Source organism: Astatotilapia calliptera, chromosome 17 (genome assembly GCF_900246225.1).
Source record: "Astatotilapia calliptera chromosome 17, fAstCal1.2, whole genome shotgun sequence".
In the NCBI taxonomy this organism is placed as follows: Eukaryota; Metazoa; Chordata; class Actinopteri; order Cichliformes; family Cichlidae; genus Astatotilapia; species Astatotilapia calliptera.
This window is the reverse complement of record NC_039318.1, coordinates 20,146,602-20,164,660: the sequence shown is the minus strand read 5'-3', so window position 1 is coordinate 20,164,660 and position 18,059 is coordinate 20,146,602. Positions and strand designations below refer to the sequence as shown.

The window sequence follows — 18,059 nt, the reverse complement described above, 5'->3', positions numbered from 1 at the left end:
TGGTTGAGTTCTTTTCCTGACTCAGTCAGCTGTCTGATTAACTAACGATTTCCTTATATTCAGACAATATGCCACATCTGTTTATGTTAGTGAAAACTGCCTAACTATGCTAACCTTTAATAGTCCATTTAACAACAACCTGACCTGGAACAGGTTAAAGAAGAGAGGCTGGCTATGAATGTTGACTTCTTGGTTCCTCTGTGGGAATTTTGATGACACGGTTGACCCTGTCCTGTTCTGTTTACCAAATGATGGCGGCGCGTTACATTTGAAGGCATCAGGTGTAGTCCCAGTCACCAGTCAGCGCTCTGCAGTCAATAATATGGTCTGCTAGTGGGGGTTAAGCAGCTCCTCTCTATAAACAGTATGCTCTCGAAAGTAAATAGTGCAGCCCCTGTACCCAGGCCTCATTATACACTCTGGGTGTGTGTTTAAGGCTCCTCCAGGGCCTCGGCGCCTGCTGTAACGCCAGTGAAACACAAAACAGCAGACAGATCCTGGCTGAACTAAGCTGGACGCTGCTGAGCGGGCTCAGAACGCCACTCCGTAGCTTTGTCTCAGAGAGGAAATCTGCAGGATGTGCATGGATTTAAAACTCTTAAAGATGTTTTAAAGACAATTCTGGTACTGAAAGCACCAGTTCCCCTTTCCTTTCATTTCCTTTCCTTTCCTTTCCTGTCCCCTCCCGGTGTAAAGCCACTTGTACTGAACTTTGTGAACAGAAATCTCCAATGAGCAACCCTCCGATGGCCCTTTCCTTTCTAGTGCATCAAAGTGACATATCCACCTGCTGTAGGAGGCACATGCTGAGTTTTTTAATCTCACAATCACTCCAGATCTTTTCGTTCAGTCATTTTCTGTCCTATCTCAGTTACATTAACTGTGCACATTCAGAAAAAAAGGCAAATTTAATACTTTCAAAAGCATTTTGATGAGAACCTGACACTAAAAGGACCGTTATGATCATCCCTCATCTCTTTTTGTTTTCACCACAGTAGGTTGCACATTATCAGCAGCAAGTTTCTTTTTCATACAAATAGGCCAGGAGCAGCTCTTTTAAACATCATGACAGCCCCCCAACTCCTTTTCTTTTCTTCGTCTCTCCTCTTTTTTTTCATGTCCAACATCGATGAAATATAATTTTTCAGACAAAAACAAGGAGATATAAAAAATATCCTTTGCATCCAAGTCCATCTGCAGGCTACGCTTTTAATAGCATCAAAAACACAATTTTACTCCTTTTTCCTTCCTGTGCCCCCAATTATTGGAGGCTGGAGGTACATTAAGGGACTTTTATTATCCTATATTCTCTTTTCCATAAAGTCCAGTTTGGTTAGCTTAGAAAATATATAAAAAAAATGTTATGATCTTTTACATGATTTGGATCAGAAATCTTACAAATAACTGATGTGATTATTAATTCACCTGCAAAGCAAAACTGGAGCCAAACTAGTCTAGAACGTGCGAGGTTTATGCCACTGGAGAGCAAATGTATCTAAAGAGGGCAACTGCTAATGCCTTATCATTATGTAATCTGTTATTTTATCAGCAAATGCCTGCGTTGTTGTTGTTGTGTAAACAGCGGCGGTAATGGATTCCTCAGTGAAGCGAGGGAAATGTTTCCACACCGCGTGAAGCGTGTGGACACTCAACACCCTCTTCATCAGAACAAGTCCTGTTTGTCGATGAAGCCGAGACGGGAATACAAATGAATCCGGTGGAAGCGGCAGCAGCAGATTAAAGTGTGTGATGGAAGAAGTTCATCCAAAATCCTCTAGGACAGGGGTTTCAAGATAAGGCCCGGGGGCTAGAATAGGCCCCGCAAAGACTCCAAACCGGCCCACTGGAAGGCTTTGGAATTTTCTATGGATTTCTTTCATAGACTACAGTAAATCTGTATCATCTCAAGAAAACTGAGACTGTACAGTTGAAATTCCTCTTCTTTTTCTTATATTGTGATATCTCAGGGAGTAAGTGTGCAGTTAAACTTCTTCACACAGACAGAAAGGGGAGTTTCACTGGTCCGGCCCACTTCAAAGACAGACTAGACCAGATGTTTTTGTTTCCTCCACATGCAGTTATAAATGGAACCACGTGAATATTAAACATCTTTTACTTGGACTAACTTGAATGTAAAAGCACCACATTTAAATTTAATCTCAGCGTGACAATGCACGCCTGTGATTAACATACTATCACTGATTAATATCAACGTACTGTATGAAACCTCTGCCAAGGCTTATGGGGTGACACCATCCCCTTCAAAATATAATCCACCCTCCCTGGAGCCCTAAAACAAATACCACTAAACTAAACTAAAATGCAAAAATGGATTAGAATTTGATCGGACCAGTGGTGGATGTAACAGAGAGGAGTCTTAATCTACTTTTTCTTACACATGTACATTATTGTCTATATTTTACATGCAAATACTGCATTTTGTACTCCTTACCATTTGTTTTAGAGCTTCAGTTACTTCCTTTTTGGTGGATTTTAAAACTGAAATCCAAGAATATGTGATGCTGTATCAGATAACGATACCCAGCGCAGCATCAGTGATTAAACTAATCTCCAGCTCCATCATTAGAAGGTTATACAGATGGCTGTCCCTCCCTGACCGTGGTTCTACTTGAGGATCTTCCTGTTAAAAGGGATTTTTTTTACTTCCCACTGTCACCAAATGCTTGCTCACAAGGGGTTTGTCCACTATTGTGGGGTCTTTACCTTACAGCATAAAGCACCTTGAGGCCACTGTAGTTGTGTTGTTCTGCACAATGAGTACTTTCTTCAATACTTGGGACAGATACGACTATACAGACAAAAGTATTTTGACACACCTTGTTATTGATCTTGTCCTGAGCTTTGACCTCAGCTTAAATGTTTAGAGAGATGTTCACGCTTCAGCTTCTTCAGCTTACATTTCCATGTTCCAGCATGACTGTGGATCAGCACACATAGTGAAGCCCATAAAAGAATGGCTTGATGAATTTGACTGGCCCACACAGAGCCCTGACCTCAACCCCATCAAACACCTTTGGGATGAACAAGTACGGCGACTGTAAGCGTCCAACACCAGTGTCTGACTTTACAAATGCTCTTCTGGATAAAAGGGCAAGCTCCAAAATCTTGTAGAAAGCCTTCAGGATGATATAAATGTGGTTCAGTACTTTTGTCACAGCTAAGGTGAGGGAGATGAGGTTTGTTTTTGAATGCAGAAAGCCATATTTATTCACGTTAGAACACTTTCTGGAATATCTATGGCAGATACAGAAAACAGTCTAGGAATAAACATAAACAGGGTCATTAAAGAACAGAAAGTAGTCACAAATGACTGGAAGTGGCCAATTTAGTTGCTAAAATAGCCAAGGATTAAGTGGGATTGTGCCTTTTATTTAAATAAACCTTTGCTTCGCCACCTTGCAAAATAGTTCATCCAATACAAAACTGTTGTTCTCACGTCACGCTTCACAATACCAACATACAATAGATACCTGCTAACTACACATGTATACATCACTCCCACGGCACTCCTGGTACACAGAACAAATCTCTGAGTGTGTTTTACTGCGTATAGCAACCATTTGTAAGCAGTACAAATGAATTTTGCTTTTCCTTTTTTCTGTATACATTTTTTAATTAATTAATTTTTTAAACATATCTCAGATTAACTTTTCTTTTTTTTTCATTCTTTCTTTTTTATCAATAAAATTAAATAAAAAATAAAAACACTGTCAAAAAGCCTGCAGTATTTCTTTATTATTCATATTGTTATTGCTTTTAATTGGATCTTTTTCTATCTCTTGATGCAAATTTTGAACTGTCTTTGGTGGGATGTGGACTACCATATAGGAAACGCGTGGTTGATTTTTTTTTTTTTTTTACCTAGTCAGTAACAAACATTAAAATAAACAAAGTAAAAAAACTGATATGGAAGTTGCAAGCGGCCCTGTGATTGATTATTTGATCGATTATTGTGATTAAAACATGTATGACATTCTGATTGGGACTCTGATCAGAGCCCACAGTTTTCCTGGGATTTTCCTGGACACCGTAGGAAGCAGGAACGACCCTGAGCCCTGTGGCTCATGTTGTGTGAGGGCAGTCCTGCAGACTGGGCTCGGCCCCAGCTGCAGCTGCAGCATCCAGCCGGTGAGATCAGATCAGCCCGGCGGGCGGCGCATTGCTGCTACCTGGCTGGGATCCTGCACGGCTTCCCACACACGGAGTTTGAGAAGTGCCCTGGACTTCCTGGTACGGGACCATGGACGCTTTCTGCTCCACTTTGCCCTGAGGTTTGTGACCGAGGAGGAGCTGTCGCGCTGAGAGCAAGGTGAGCCTTTGAGGAGTTAGTTTTGCGCCGGTGCGGCGGGAATTAATTTTGCAGCGGTTGGGAAGTTGTCGAACAGCTCCTGAAAGGCATCTGTCAGTGGACACAGTAGCGATACCGCGGGGCTGAATGACGGCAGCCCGCAAACGGTGGCGTTTGGGAGTGAAGTGGAGCATAGCGCCGGGGCTTTTCTGGACTTCTCCCGGCGCCTGTGTGGGATAATTCGAGTCGTTCTGCGTTTAGAGGGAATGGTTCATTGTGTTTTATTGTGGTAAACTTTGTACTTATTTGTATTCACTGAGGCCTACCTAGCCAAACCCCTCCGGTGTTGAGCTAGCAGAGTAGCAGAAGGCAACTTCCGGTCTCATCCTACAAAATAAAGCTACCGCTGAAAGGGGTGGTTATGCGAGTAAAAGTAGCTGTCGTTGATTATGATTTATTTACATTTACTATATATAGTCATAGAACAACTGTTATCGTTTTGAAGATCTTTCCTGCTTCACACGAGCTCACACGTAAAAAAAAGCGTGGAAAAAAAGCTTAAAAATCACCATTAGTTTTGGATATGAATCCCGCAAATTCCTTTTAACCGCCATGCTTTGAGCTGTACAGTAATTATTTATAATTTCAGTATTTTCGTGGGGTTTTCAGCACATTGTTTTTTATTCGTATGTTAAAATCGCTTTAGTTCCGGTTGGAGTTCAGCTGATTGTTGCTACATTACCTCCCGCAACGGAATCAATATAGACGAAGCACCATTCACTGCTTCTAATTGGCTGTCCACGCGTGCTCTCAGGCTTCTAATTGGCCGTGACGGTCTGTCATTCATTTTGATGACCCCACCCTCCCCTGCGCTCACCGTCAAAGCTGTAAAATCGTTCACTGAATGTGCTTTCCACTGTGTGTGATATCATGGTTTTCACGGGAGAGGAAAGGATAGAAGGGGCCAGTTATGTTGAAGTGAGGTTCGTCAGTTCAGCTAGAAATACGCAAAAAATCGGAAGTAAAGCAAATGTGTTTTCAAATTAAAAGCGAGAGACTTGCCAGTACAACGGTTAAAAGAGCGTATATTCACACCTAGGGATGCACTGATCACTCTTTGTTATTGAAAGCATTATTTATACTGAAAACCAACTAAATAAGCACTGTGGAAATCATGTGTAACGTCGCAATACAGTTGTACTTCTGTATCTTCTGATTCTGGTGTCTTATCTTAAAAAAAGTTTATTAGGAAATTTCTCAAGGTATTTTTCATTCACTGACAGGTACGTAAACTACATGCAGCGTTACTTTCGCATTACCGAAAGAAAAGAAAACTGTTTTACTTTGAAAACAATAGGAGGAAATGATACCTCTGAATGTTGCACACTTGACAGTGGTGTGCTTTTCTATCCCTCCTGTCCCGCTTCAGGATAATGCGGCTTAACTCGGTTGGGAGCTTTACAATTTCAAAACACAAGGCATTTGTAGTGGTGTGCACAAGTGAGGCTGTGCTGTGCACGGTGTTTACATCGAAAACCTTGGAGGTGTTGTCCAGCTGCATCGCTTGACACAAAGCCCCAAGACTGAAAAAAGAAACCGAGGCATAAATCAACTAAAGATTTCTTCCTCGTTATCACAGTTGTCATCTTCACCTTAAACCTGTGATTAAGCTTGTTTGTCCCCTGCAGAGCTGCATTTCCAGTGCTCAGCGTCTGGCTGCCTTTGAGATGAGCAGCATGTCAGGATGTGTCAGGGTCAGACTATGCGCTTTATCAGCTTTTATTTTGAGCCATTGTCGCCACTGCCCTGCTGCTGCTTCTGAGTTGCTTTTCTGGGATCGGTTCTTTCCCAGCTCTGTCAATCAGAGATAGATGTCAGAAAACTAGAAGCAACATTCCTGGGCATGGCAACTCACACTTTCTACTTCTTCTAGGCTCCTACCATAATGCTTATAAAGTAACAGTAAGCACACTGTAGAGTTTCACAAACTTTTAATTTGTCTTGATGTGGTCTGTTTGCTGCACCTCACCTAACAACACTTTTTCATTCTGTTAGCACTTACATGTTTAGGAGATGTTTAATGACCCTCTAAATTGGCTTTTAGTACGAGAAGTCCAGCTATGTGTTTCAGTCTGCATGGGCACAAAAATCAAGCTTGGTTTACTTACTTTTTGTGGATGGGCACACCTTTCCCATTGCCATGGTTTCTTCAGCAGCTGTTCTAATAGATCATCATATAGATATACAGCATATAGATCACCATTTCCATCTAAGAGTTAGACCAAAGAAAAGGAAACTCTGGTCTTGCTTTTTTTGCCATTGGATGACTGCACAGTGTTTTTGTCTGTTGCTATCATGGTGCTTGATTATAGAGAGTCAATCTCAGTGAGACCTAAGATTTCAGTGAGGACATGAGGCCTCTGATGAGGACTATTTCATAGTGAGTAATCCAAGTCACGCTGCAACATATTAAGGACTAACCCTGTGCTGTGGATGGATTATATCAGACCTCCTTTTGGCTGAAGTTGGGTCTGTTTTCAGTGTTTTCTTCCTGCCATATGATGAATTTATCTTTGTCCATCTGGGACCCTTAACATAAACTTTACTGAGAATAATTTATATCTTTCTTGTACTAGTCTATTAGCCAGGCAGCAAATCGCAACAAGCCAACTAGCCCAGCATCACTTTTTCTTCTTCTTTGCATGTTCCCATTAGTGCTCACCACAGCTGATCATCTGCATCCATCTCACCTAATCCCTACTATCCCTAGCATCCTTCACTACATCCACCCCTCTCTGAAGTCTTCTTCTTTAGCATCCGTTGTCAGATATATCCACTACCCATCCTCTGCACATGTCCAAACCATCTCAGCCTTGCCTCTCTAAATTTGTCTCCAAACCGCTCGACCTGAGCTGTTCATCCTTATTACTTCCTGTGAAAACCTTAGCATCTTCATCTCGGCCTCCTGTCTTTTTGTCAGCGCCACAGTCTTATCTCCACCCACTCCACCCTGCCTTCACTCTCCTCTTCACCTCTCTTGTGCGCCCAACTTAACTAAAGCCTTCCACATGTTTTCCATCAGAGGAGATTTGAATTTATTCAAGAATACTTCAGACAGGGGTTCATCCCACAGAACCTTGTGAATCCTCTGTTTCGTGGATGATATGCTGGGAGAACAGTCACACTGATCATTTTATTGGAGCTGATTGATGGTGTCTCAGCGTTTGTTTGCTTTTTGGAACCGAGGGAGCGTTCGGACTAGGAAAAAGCAAATTACATCATGCTTAACAACCGGATTGACTCGTTGCAGCGTTCCCCAAACCTGGACACCTGTTACAGAGTACTCTTTAAACAGTAGTCTGTACACAGCTGAGCGGTAGGATCAAATAAACTCCCACAGCTCTCAGAGCGCACTGCGCTTATATTGGTGAACCACACAGAAGCGAGAGGAGTCTCAGAAAGAGTCTAACTTGCTCGTCATTCTGCCACGAGGGTGTGAGGTCAGAAGCTGCCAGAAAAAAACTAGAACATAAAATAATTTGACCCAAACTGATGCCATACATCATCCGCTTTGGGCCGTAATCTGGTTGGTATTTTGATGCTTTTATTTCCTATTAGTTTTCACCTTTTTAAGGTATCAGTTTGGTAATATTGAGTTTTATTGAGCTTCATACCATTCTGCTTATTTAAACATTTTGTTATATGTCTATTGTGTTAAGGAATTTCCCAACTCTGGGAGAATAAAAGTATGTCTTATCTTGTAGCCCGAGCTGGGCAGTGTTATGTGAAGACTTCCCCTCAGAAAACAGATTTTGTGACGCAAAGTAGAGGAATTTTAAGCAAGGAGGTGTTTTTTTAGCTTGAGATACTGGTAACAAGGACTACAAAAGCCTGCAGCTAATTTATCATCACACACGACATGTCGCAGCCTCTGCAGTGAACACATATGGATAAGAAATGGATAAGAATAAACAGTCAAATTCCACAGAATGTGAGTATAGTTTTTCAAGCTAGACGGGGTTGATCTTTAAAGTCTTTAGCTGTAAATCCTAACCCGCCAGCTCACCGACCCTCATAAAACTTTCAGAGCAACCTGAACTCTGAGGGAAGCATCACCTGCCCAGCTGATAAGGTTTCAGTTTCTAGCTCGCAGACTCTTCAGCAGGGTAGAAGTTCATTGCTGCACCAGACGGAAGGTCTGATTAATCTTAACGCTGCCCTGTTGCCTGTAAGCCATTGTCAACACTTGACCTTTTACACAAAACCTCACGCTGGTTTTCTACAGAGCTGCTGCACTGTGTGGCATTTTAGAGACCTTCTGCATACGAGGTACCCTTCTAATCTTAGTTGTCTGTATTTTCCCCTCATTTCTTTCACAATCAGACAACAAAAAGAGCACCAAAACATGTTTTTACTCTCGTTACAGAGTTCTAACTGCTACTGTGTCTACAGCTGCTTTGAAGGGAACCTCTTATGCCCTTTTCCAGCTCCACTTTGTTCTTGTACTCTACTAGAGGAATTTTGCATGATTGCAAAACTACTGGGTGACTGTGGCTCAGGAGGTGCAGCAAGTCGTTTAATAATGGGAGGGTTGGTGGTCTACGCATGTTGAAGTGTCTTGGGTCTACCTCCGGGCCTTCTTCTGGTAGGACATGCCTGAAATGCCTTGCCAAGAAGGTGTCCAGGAAGTATGCTAACCAGATCCCTGAACCACCTTAGCTGTGGAGGAGCAGTGGCTCTACTCCGAGTCCCTCTTGAATGTCCCAACTCCTAACCCTGTATCTAAGGGACAGCCCAGCCACCCTTTAAAGCACAGGTGTTGAACTCTAGGCCTCGAGTGCCGGTGTCCTGCAGGTTTTAGATGCGTCCTTGATCCAAACAGCTGATTTAAATGGCTAAATTACCTCCTCAACATGTCTTGAAGTTCTCCAGAGTCCTGGTAATGAACTAATCATGTGATTCAGGTGCTGACCCAGGGTGATATCGAAAACCTGCAGGACACCGGCCCTCGAGGCCTGGAGTTCGACAGCCCTGCTTTAAAGGAACTCCTTTTCTTTGCTTGTATTCGTGACCTCATTCTTTCAATCACTACCTGAGCTCATGACCATAGGTGAGGGTAGATTGACTGGTAAATAAGCCATCTCTTCACCACAAACATGGTCGATTCTTGCCTCACTCGTGAACAAAATCAGAGATTTGGTGATTATGCTTCATCTTGCAGATATTGTGTTAAGCTAAATGATGACTAAAACAACATCAGCGGCGGTCAACACAGAAGCACCTTGTTCTCTGATCTACAGCTTGTTAATACAAGACTTTCCAGAAGAATATCTTTATTCATAGACTCTGCTAGAGAAGAGCATTTGGTTCAGAACTGGTCAAAATATGCTGCTGCAATTAGTTTAGGTTAAGAATTATCTGCTGTTATCTTGCTGACAAATATCCAGGGCAGTTTAGCACCCATATTCTGGAGCAAAGTTTATTATATTTTCCTCAGTCTAACCATAATCTCCATATTGGTCCAAATAAATAAATATGCTGCCAGGGACTGAGTTGGAGGCTGCTGTTGGATGTGTGGCTCAGAGACAGGAAATGGAAAAGCGTGGGGTCAACAAGCACAAATTAGTTCATCTCCTTCTTTTCTACCTCTGTAAGAGCATCTGCAGTGCCTCTTCAGAAACAATTGAAAACATTGTGTGTTTGTGCGTGCGTGCGCGTGTGTGTGTGTGTGTTTTCCTGTTGAAAGGGCAGTGTATTTACCAGCCTGCGTGGCGTCAGGTGGCTCCACAAACTTGAGAAGGTTTTGTCCAACTGAAACTCTGTAACATAGCAGCAGAGCCTTTAGCAGGCCTGTGCCTCTCGGCCACATGCAGCACGTCTCTGTGTGTTTGCAGTTTTAAAGCCGACCCTTACCATGTTTCTCCCGCTGTGTGGGTGTGGTTGTGCAAACAGGTAGCCGAGAGAAAAGAGTTGGGCTACATTTGAAGGCTGTATTTAAGTTTCCTCCTTTTATGCTGCTTGAGTATTGCCCTAAGTTTTATGACTTTTTATTGAAGTATTGCATCTCAAATAGTCAGAGTATTGTACAGTAAATCTGACGGCCAAGGGAAACATGATTATAGTGATGGTTTCATGACAATTATCATTTATGTTTATTGTTAAATGATCCCACAATTAATTCATCTTATTAAACCAATTAATCTCAGGATATTAAATTTACCACCATTTTTTAAAAACAAATAGTTTTCATATTTTTTCTCTGTTCATCAATTTGTTGATTGTTTTCATTTACTGAGAAATGGATTCAATCTCAGTTTTTACTGACAGTTCAGTAAGCAGATCAATCTCTCTCTCTCTCTGTAAAGGTAACACTATGCCAGCCGTCACTTAGATTAGGTTAGCAAAGAGACTGGCAGCAGCTAGCCTGACTCCATCCAAAGGGGACAAGGTCTGCTAAACGGTGCCACTAAACTTCATTAATTATCATATTTATCTCCCTTTTTAATCCCTGCAAAAGCACAGTGTGATGTGTGAAGAGATGTTGTGGTTTGATAGGTGCTGGTAAGTGCCTTTTATTTTCTTTGGAAAGAGCCAGGCTCAGCTTTTAAGCTAACTGGGTGATTTATCCTTTCATTTAACAGGGAGGAAGACAAGTACTGCAAATCTGCCACACTATTAAAACCACCGGAGTAATATTGTGTACCCACCTGGGAATGGACCAGGACCTTAGAGTTTATAGTGTGATGATTTGAGATGGAGGGTCTTTGGAAGTTGAGCATGCTCAGTTGGACTAGGATCTGGGCTCAATACCTTGAGCTTTGTGTCACGTTCCAGCTGAGAAGTTTTGTGTTGTGGCAAGAGGGGAGGCTGTAGCCATTGGGGAGTGACATTTTTATGAGGGGTGTGCTCAAGATAAATTAAATAACAAAGATCATCACAGATGTAGATCATAGATATGTGTATGTATGATGTAGCTAGCTCAGGAGTGGGCAACTCCAGGCCTCGAGGGCCGGTGTCTTGCAGGTTTTAGATGTCCTTGATCCGACACAGCTGATTCAAATGGCTAAATGACCTCAACATGTCCTGAAGTTCTCCAGAGGCTTGGTAACGAACTAATCATGTGATTCAGGTGTGTTGACCCAGGGTGATATCTAAACCCTGCAGGACACCGGCCCTCGAGGCCTGGAGTTGCCCACCCCTGAGCTAGATCATAAACTGTACAGACGCATTGGTGAGATTCAGATATCTGCTAAAACAATATAGCCCTCCAAAATGGAACCACAGACTTCTTCAGCTGATTGTCCCTTACGAATCAGCCGTTACAGTGCTGTAAGAGGCACAAACGGCACAAACCCACAAGCACCAGTCAGCTACAACTCACAGGAAATGTCACATAAAAGCCACAACAGTTTGTGTTGTAATTTAGTGGATATTTTAACATGGGGGTCTATGGGGATTGACTTGATTCTGGAGAGAGCCTCAAGTGGCCTTTAACTGCAGTTTCACAGCCCCAGAGGATTGCTGCTTGGTGTTTCTTTGCACTTAAAGTTTAAGACGGGCAGTCTTCTTCACTTCACCTGTCACCTGTTTTGATGTCGGCTGATTCACATATCAGCTGAATTTTGATAAGGCTTTCTGAACACAGCAGAGCTGAATTCGACTTACTTGGCACACCAGGCGGCTCACCCACACACAGGTTTCCAACATTCCCTCACTGCTATTCAGGCCTTGGCAACCGAGCTGCTGCTGCTCGTCTTTATTGGCCACCGATCCCTGCTGGCTCAGCCCAACGCACTCTCCTCCTTTTGGAGCCCAGCTTCAGAGCAGCAAAACACAACATACCAGCAGATGCTGAGCTGCCCTCTGGCCTGTGTGCATGTGTGTGCGCGTATGTGTGTGTGTGGGGAGAAGAAAACGACATTGGCTAACCTGATGTCCAGCAAACACACCAGTGTTGGCAGTGTGGGATTATGAAGGCCGAGACGGCTCGTTTTGGACTCCGTTTGCCGCCAGCCGCTTGTTCTCTGCAGTGTTGGTTTGGATTGTTTTCATGTCAGTAGGTTTTTAATTCACTTCAGAGATGCCTAACCACTGTGAGACTGCACAGTTACTCTTTAACACATCATAACAGCAGTTACACATCCTTCACAGCTGCTGGCCTGCTGAGTTTATAACAGAGAACAGAAGAGGTCTTGTTTCTTGGCTGGCATGGTGGTTTGAGTGCTTTTGTGTGCAGTTTTTATTAAATTTGGAAAGTCGGAGCAGTTTAGAATAAAAGTATCTCATTTTCAGCTGTGAGAGTCGAAAAGTCCCGCACTGAACAACTGCACGACTTGTTATTTCAGCTCTGATAAACCCAGCACTGCATGTACTCAGCTCCAGACGGCACACAGACACAGTTAGCAAGTAGCTGTTGGAACCAGTTAAGCATATAAAAAAAACATATAAAAGCAAAGTGGAGGGAGGAGGAGGGTGAATATTGGACTTCCTTCTCTCATTTGCTTGCTATCAAGGTGTCTATGCAAACTTTTAAAAGTTTTAAATGGAAGGAGATGTGCTCACATATGCTTTTCTAAAGTAGCACAAAAATAAATGTAGGTTTTATTTGATTGAGTGAGCCTCATACAAAAGACATCTGCATCGGTGATAATTGGGCCTTAAGGCAATGGTTAATTTTATTGTAGGGTAGTGGAATCATATTAGGTTTAAAAATGTCTTTCTTAGTCTGTATTTGAGGGTTTTAATATCCTTGTGTTCACGTCAAGTGCCACACATGTAGTTTATTAACACACATACACGTTTTGGTCGTCGCCAGAAACTTACCTGCTCATGCAAATGCTGGCCAGCTAGCTTGAATAGTAAGTTTCCTTCATAATTTATTGTAATATAATATCAGATGCTAATGTTGGCTTCAAACTACATTTTAAAATCTGAGGAGCCGACTTCTTTACCCACCTCCACGTATAAAGCCGTATTCTTAGTGTTTTAACTTGGTGTTCACTTATTTAATAGTCCTGACACTTTCATTAACATTAATTAGTGTGATTAATTAACTACACTGCTGCTACTCTCTTTCTCTATGTGACCCCTTTAGAGTGTCTTTGGTGCATCCCCACATCGAATGAGACAAAGACATCCACGTGTCACTGACAGCAGCCGTGCACTTAAGTATACAGAATTTTAAGGTTTAGCGTAATGTAAAAGGGAAGAGTTATAAAACAATTCAGCATCCGGCAGAGATGTTATGAAGCTGGCCTGAAAGACCGAAAGCGTTTCTTCTATCAGGCTGTAAACATGTTTTTGTCGGCTGTAAATTTGGTCTTTTAAACATGGCAGTCTTTGGGGATTGACTCACTTTAGGAGCCGGCCTCATGTGGACTTAAGAGGAACTGCAGTTTCTGGCAGTGATTGAATAATCAGTAAGTTGCTTCTGCATTAGGTTTAATAATCTGGCAACTAAAGTGGTGGAAACAGCAGCACCACATTTGCTACATCCTGCTGCTTTGTAATCAGTTTTTAAATGTGTAATCAAATCACTTCAGTTGAGCTCATCGGGGCACAAACATTGCCTAAACAAACCCGACCTTGTGACCTCTGGATGGTGCTTGGTATCACTGAATCAGCCCACAGTCCTCTGTGACTGTGTTTGATTAGCTCCATGCAGTGCAGCTCTGTTTGCTCAGTGCTGATAACTAGCAGAGGTGAACATATGGTGGCTCTAATCCCATGTCAAAGCCTCAGAGCTAAGACTGTCTGTCTGAAACCCTGTGAGATCTCACTTCCTCTCTGGCACTCTTGCAGATTCACCACCCCCCTAAAATGGCTGGAGGGTGACATGTTTGTAGTTTAAACTCTTGCTGAAACCTTTAAATGTTGCTGCATTGACGTGCATCAGGTCCTCACATGTATTTTTTCTGAAACATCTGACGTACCAGCAGCATCTGTCACCTGTTTTCCAATGTGTTGGCTGCTTCTGTATTTACTGTGCATCCAGTGTAAGTGGTAGATATTGGAAAATGACATGGTGCACAGTCTGCAGAGTGGTATTTTAATACGGATGGCTGTTTATAATACCTCTGCACTGGTGGAAGGCGTGCCTGGAGGGGTTTTATTGCCAGGCTGAGATGGCGCTAAGGTCACGGGCGCCCCATCTTTGGCGCGAACATCTTCAAATTTGGCCAGGTTTTCACTTGCACTTAAGGGGTTACATAAATAGATTAAATAGTGACAGGACCAGTTGTTATTAATCTCTGGCTTCTTCCACAGCGTGTCTTCGTCCTGTGTCCTTCCCCTCACTCCCAGCCAGTTACGGCAGTTGGCTGCCTCTCCTGTTAAAAGGGAGTTTTTCCTTCCCACTGTTGCTAAGTGCTTGCTCATCGAGATTTGTCTGATTGTTGGGGTGTTCTATCTATTATTCTGGGATCTTTACCTTATAGTATTAAGCAGCTTGAGGTGACAGTTGTTGTGGTTTTGAGTTATATAAATAACATTGTTTCAATTTATTTTCAATTAGTTAGGGATAAAAAACTGGATATGAGAATCCTTCAAAGTGTCTGGCGAACTCAAGTCATTCAAGAAGGGACCAGAGTCAGAACCAGCTGAGGAACTGGAGGATTGGGAGAGGGATTCCTGGAAAGTGCAACCCCAGTGACCTGGTGACCCAGACTGGATACATGGTTATGGATGGGTGGGCGGTCAAATATGAAATCTAGACAGACATGGATGTACACTGTAACTGGTGGATAGTAAACTCGGTGTCTGTGATAACGATGCTTAAGAGCCCGTCTTTACTATGAATGCATCTGCAGGGTTTGCTGCTGTGCTGCTTAATTGCAGATCCCTCTGCTGCTGAACTGTTCTGCTGACCTGTGCTGCTTTTCTCGAGGATATTGGATCCTCCACGTCTGCAGCACTTCTGCTCACACCAACATTTTAAACCGGGGGAGGGGACTTCATTTCTCCATCATCTGCCCCCCCCCCCCCTCCTTTCCTGCCTGATACTCCCTCCACTGCCTGCAGGCATCTGCAGAGTGATCAAATTACCCGTTATTACCGCGTGGTGCCATCACATTACTGTTATTTAGCCCAATGACCGGCCTGGACTGATCGACACTCTCACACACATGTACACAAAACCAAAGCCGTTAACTGACCCACACCGGTGAAAATGTTAACGACCAGCTCCCACACCTAAAATCAATCACATATGTGTATATTGGATTGATTGGAGGCAGAATATGTCAGTTTGTTTATATTATATTTATATTCGTTTTATTTCTTTAGCAGTTGGAGCCCCTTTAAAGTTACTGTTTTGATTATGAAATCCTAAGACAAAGATAATCAGTGTTTCAAATCCTAAACACAAACATTTGTTGCTGGGAAGACTGTAAACCCCACTCTGATGAAGGTGCTGTGTTTTTTGGCTACATTAGGGTAGCAAATGGGGAGACATTTGGAGGAAACTCCAAAGGAGGTCTAGGGTCTCAGTAAAGATGGGGAAAGGGACCTGCAAATTGAATGAAGAGAGTTCAGGTGGTTCAGGTGTTTAACAACAATGTCTCCTGGGCGCCTCCAGGGTGTCTTGTTTCAGGCACCTCTAACTGGGAGGAGATCCCAGGCAGACCCAGGATATGATGAAGATTTTATGTCAAGCCACTTGGCTTGGGAATGCCTCACTGTGTCGCCCTAGTAGAGCCGAAATAGGTGGCCACGGAGAGCGAGGTGTGGGCATCTCTGCTTAGACTGATGTCCCTCCAGCTTGGACCTGGATATTAACTGGTTAAGTCTTATATTTTAAAAACAAATGGTTGTGTCCTGGCCAAATATTTGTGTCGTGGTACAATCCGATAGTTATTTTTATTACTTTTATCACCAGGAAAAACACCTGTTAGCCCATAGTAACTGTTATCCTCACTTTACCTGCTTTGCTGTGTGTAAAGAAGCTGCCTGAGCTCTTCCTGTCCAACACAGAGAGCGGAAGGCAGGACAGGAGGGAGCATGACCAGGAAAATAACAACAGATCAGTTCAAAGAAAAATCCCAACACTTCCAAACCACAGATATGGATATAAATCGAGGGTGTAGCTCCTGTACAGGCCACTGTTGGGTTTAGACTCTTTATTTCGAAGCCTTTTTGTGGTCATATTTGCAGTTTTCTTCTTGGTAAATTCTCAAATGTAATATTACTCCCGACTGATGTTTTTGTCTTTTCCTCCCCTTCAGGTCATGAGTGCCTTTAAGAAAGACCCAGCTGAGAATAGCCTCACCTGTTCAAAGCCACGCCCTACTTGGGCCTCGCCCTGCCCCCCACCGCTGGACTCCCACCATGAGTAAGTTCCAGCCAGTTGTTTATTATCGATCGGCTGCTTGTTTGCTCACCCTTTCACTTTCGTTGCTGTGTTATTATTTTATTTATTTATTTTACTTTTCTAATGCTGGATTGGTGGCTTTAGAGTTTGACATCATGAACACCAGTTAGAGACAATCAAGTGGGAGAATTTACAGGCCTTCATGGTCAGGATAGTTTTCATATGAAGATGCGATGTGTAGGACTTTTTCTATCCGTGATGCTAGAAGCACAGAGGAGCAAGTGCTGCAACCCTAGCCACCTCATTCCTCATCAGTCACTCTGCAAAGCATGATGGGAGGGCGACTGGAGCGGGAGGGGGAGTCAACTCAATGCACAGTGTGTGCGCGTGTGTGCGTGCGTGTGCGCTGTTCTGCTGTGTGGTCATGTGACTGCAATGGCTCGGCCCCACATGTCAGCTCAGTGTGAGTCATCCAGCGAGTACAGGATTTTCTGTTAATATGTTCCTACCTGTACGCACGCACACACGTGCTCATACGGTGCACCGTATATACACAGCTGATCACTGTCACACAGAATGTAGTTTGTCTTCTGCTGGACATACGTGATGCATGATACAGATGAAAGACAAATAGACTCCAGAGTAGAGACTTTGAGTGACAAAAGTTGGCAATTGACCCGCTTTATCTCCCATTTTGGTAGTCGAATTGAAGCGCTTTTGTGTATCGATACAGGGACGTCAAATATTGATATTTTAATAAATACTCTTATAATACAACGATAAAGACGACTTCTCTTCTGCACCACTATCCTGAGATAATGTCCAAGCGAACTTGGATCAGATCAACTCAGCTGAAAAACCACAATGACTAATGACACAGTTAATTGCAGTGTTGTCTGAAACAGTATGTAATTGCCAATTTGACTACATTTAGTCAGACAGCAACATTTATGGCAGGTTTTAGTGACAGTATTGGTGACAATATAATTTTGCAGCATAAAAATAACTAATGAGATGATTTTATCTTATTGGCTAAAAACAGATATTGAAAATCTATCTAGATACCCACCTGTTGTTCAAATGTTGTGTTTGTCAGGGGCAACCGATAAGAAGAAACCTTAAAGGAAGGGAAGGGGAGCTATAAAACAGCTTGTTTCATACAGAGTATCTGTACTGAAGTCCAGTATGAGATAAATGAGGATTACTTTGAACTGTGGATCATGCAAAGCTACTCTGGTAGAGGTGCTGTTGATTTGGGAAGAATGGACATTTATTAAAAGGATTTTGGTGCTTTGGAAACTCTTATCATAACAGTTTGCAGCATGAATATGATAGCAGATGTCTACAGTGGTTTACTCAAGTTCATTTAACGGAGCTACAGCTGCTTCAAAGGGTCACTGCTGAATCTTATCTTGATTTACTGCCTGCAGCTAAACGTGTGAG

The 18,059-nt window shown here is 42.8% G+C and overlaps 1 protein-coding gene across 1 annotated transcript in view; it reads left to right on the top strand.

The window, feature by feature from the left end:
• Positions 1 to 3,956: 3,956 nt before the first annotated feature.
• Positions 3,957 to 18,059, top strand: part of usp6nl (USP6 N-terminal like) — a 101,820-nt gene continuing 87,717 nt past the window's right edge. The window contains exons 1-2 of the mRNA XM_026148326.1: positions 3,957 to 4,330; positions 16,531 to 16,637. Coding sequence (XP_026004111.1) covers positions 16,634 to 16,637 — 4 coding nt within the window. The 5' untranslated portion in view covers positions 3,957 to 4,330; positions 16,531 to 16,633. The remainder of the gene's footprint in view (positions 4,331 to 16,530; positions 16,638 to 18,059) is intronic.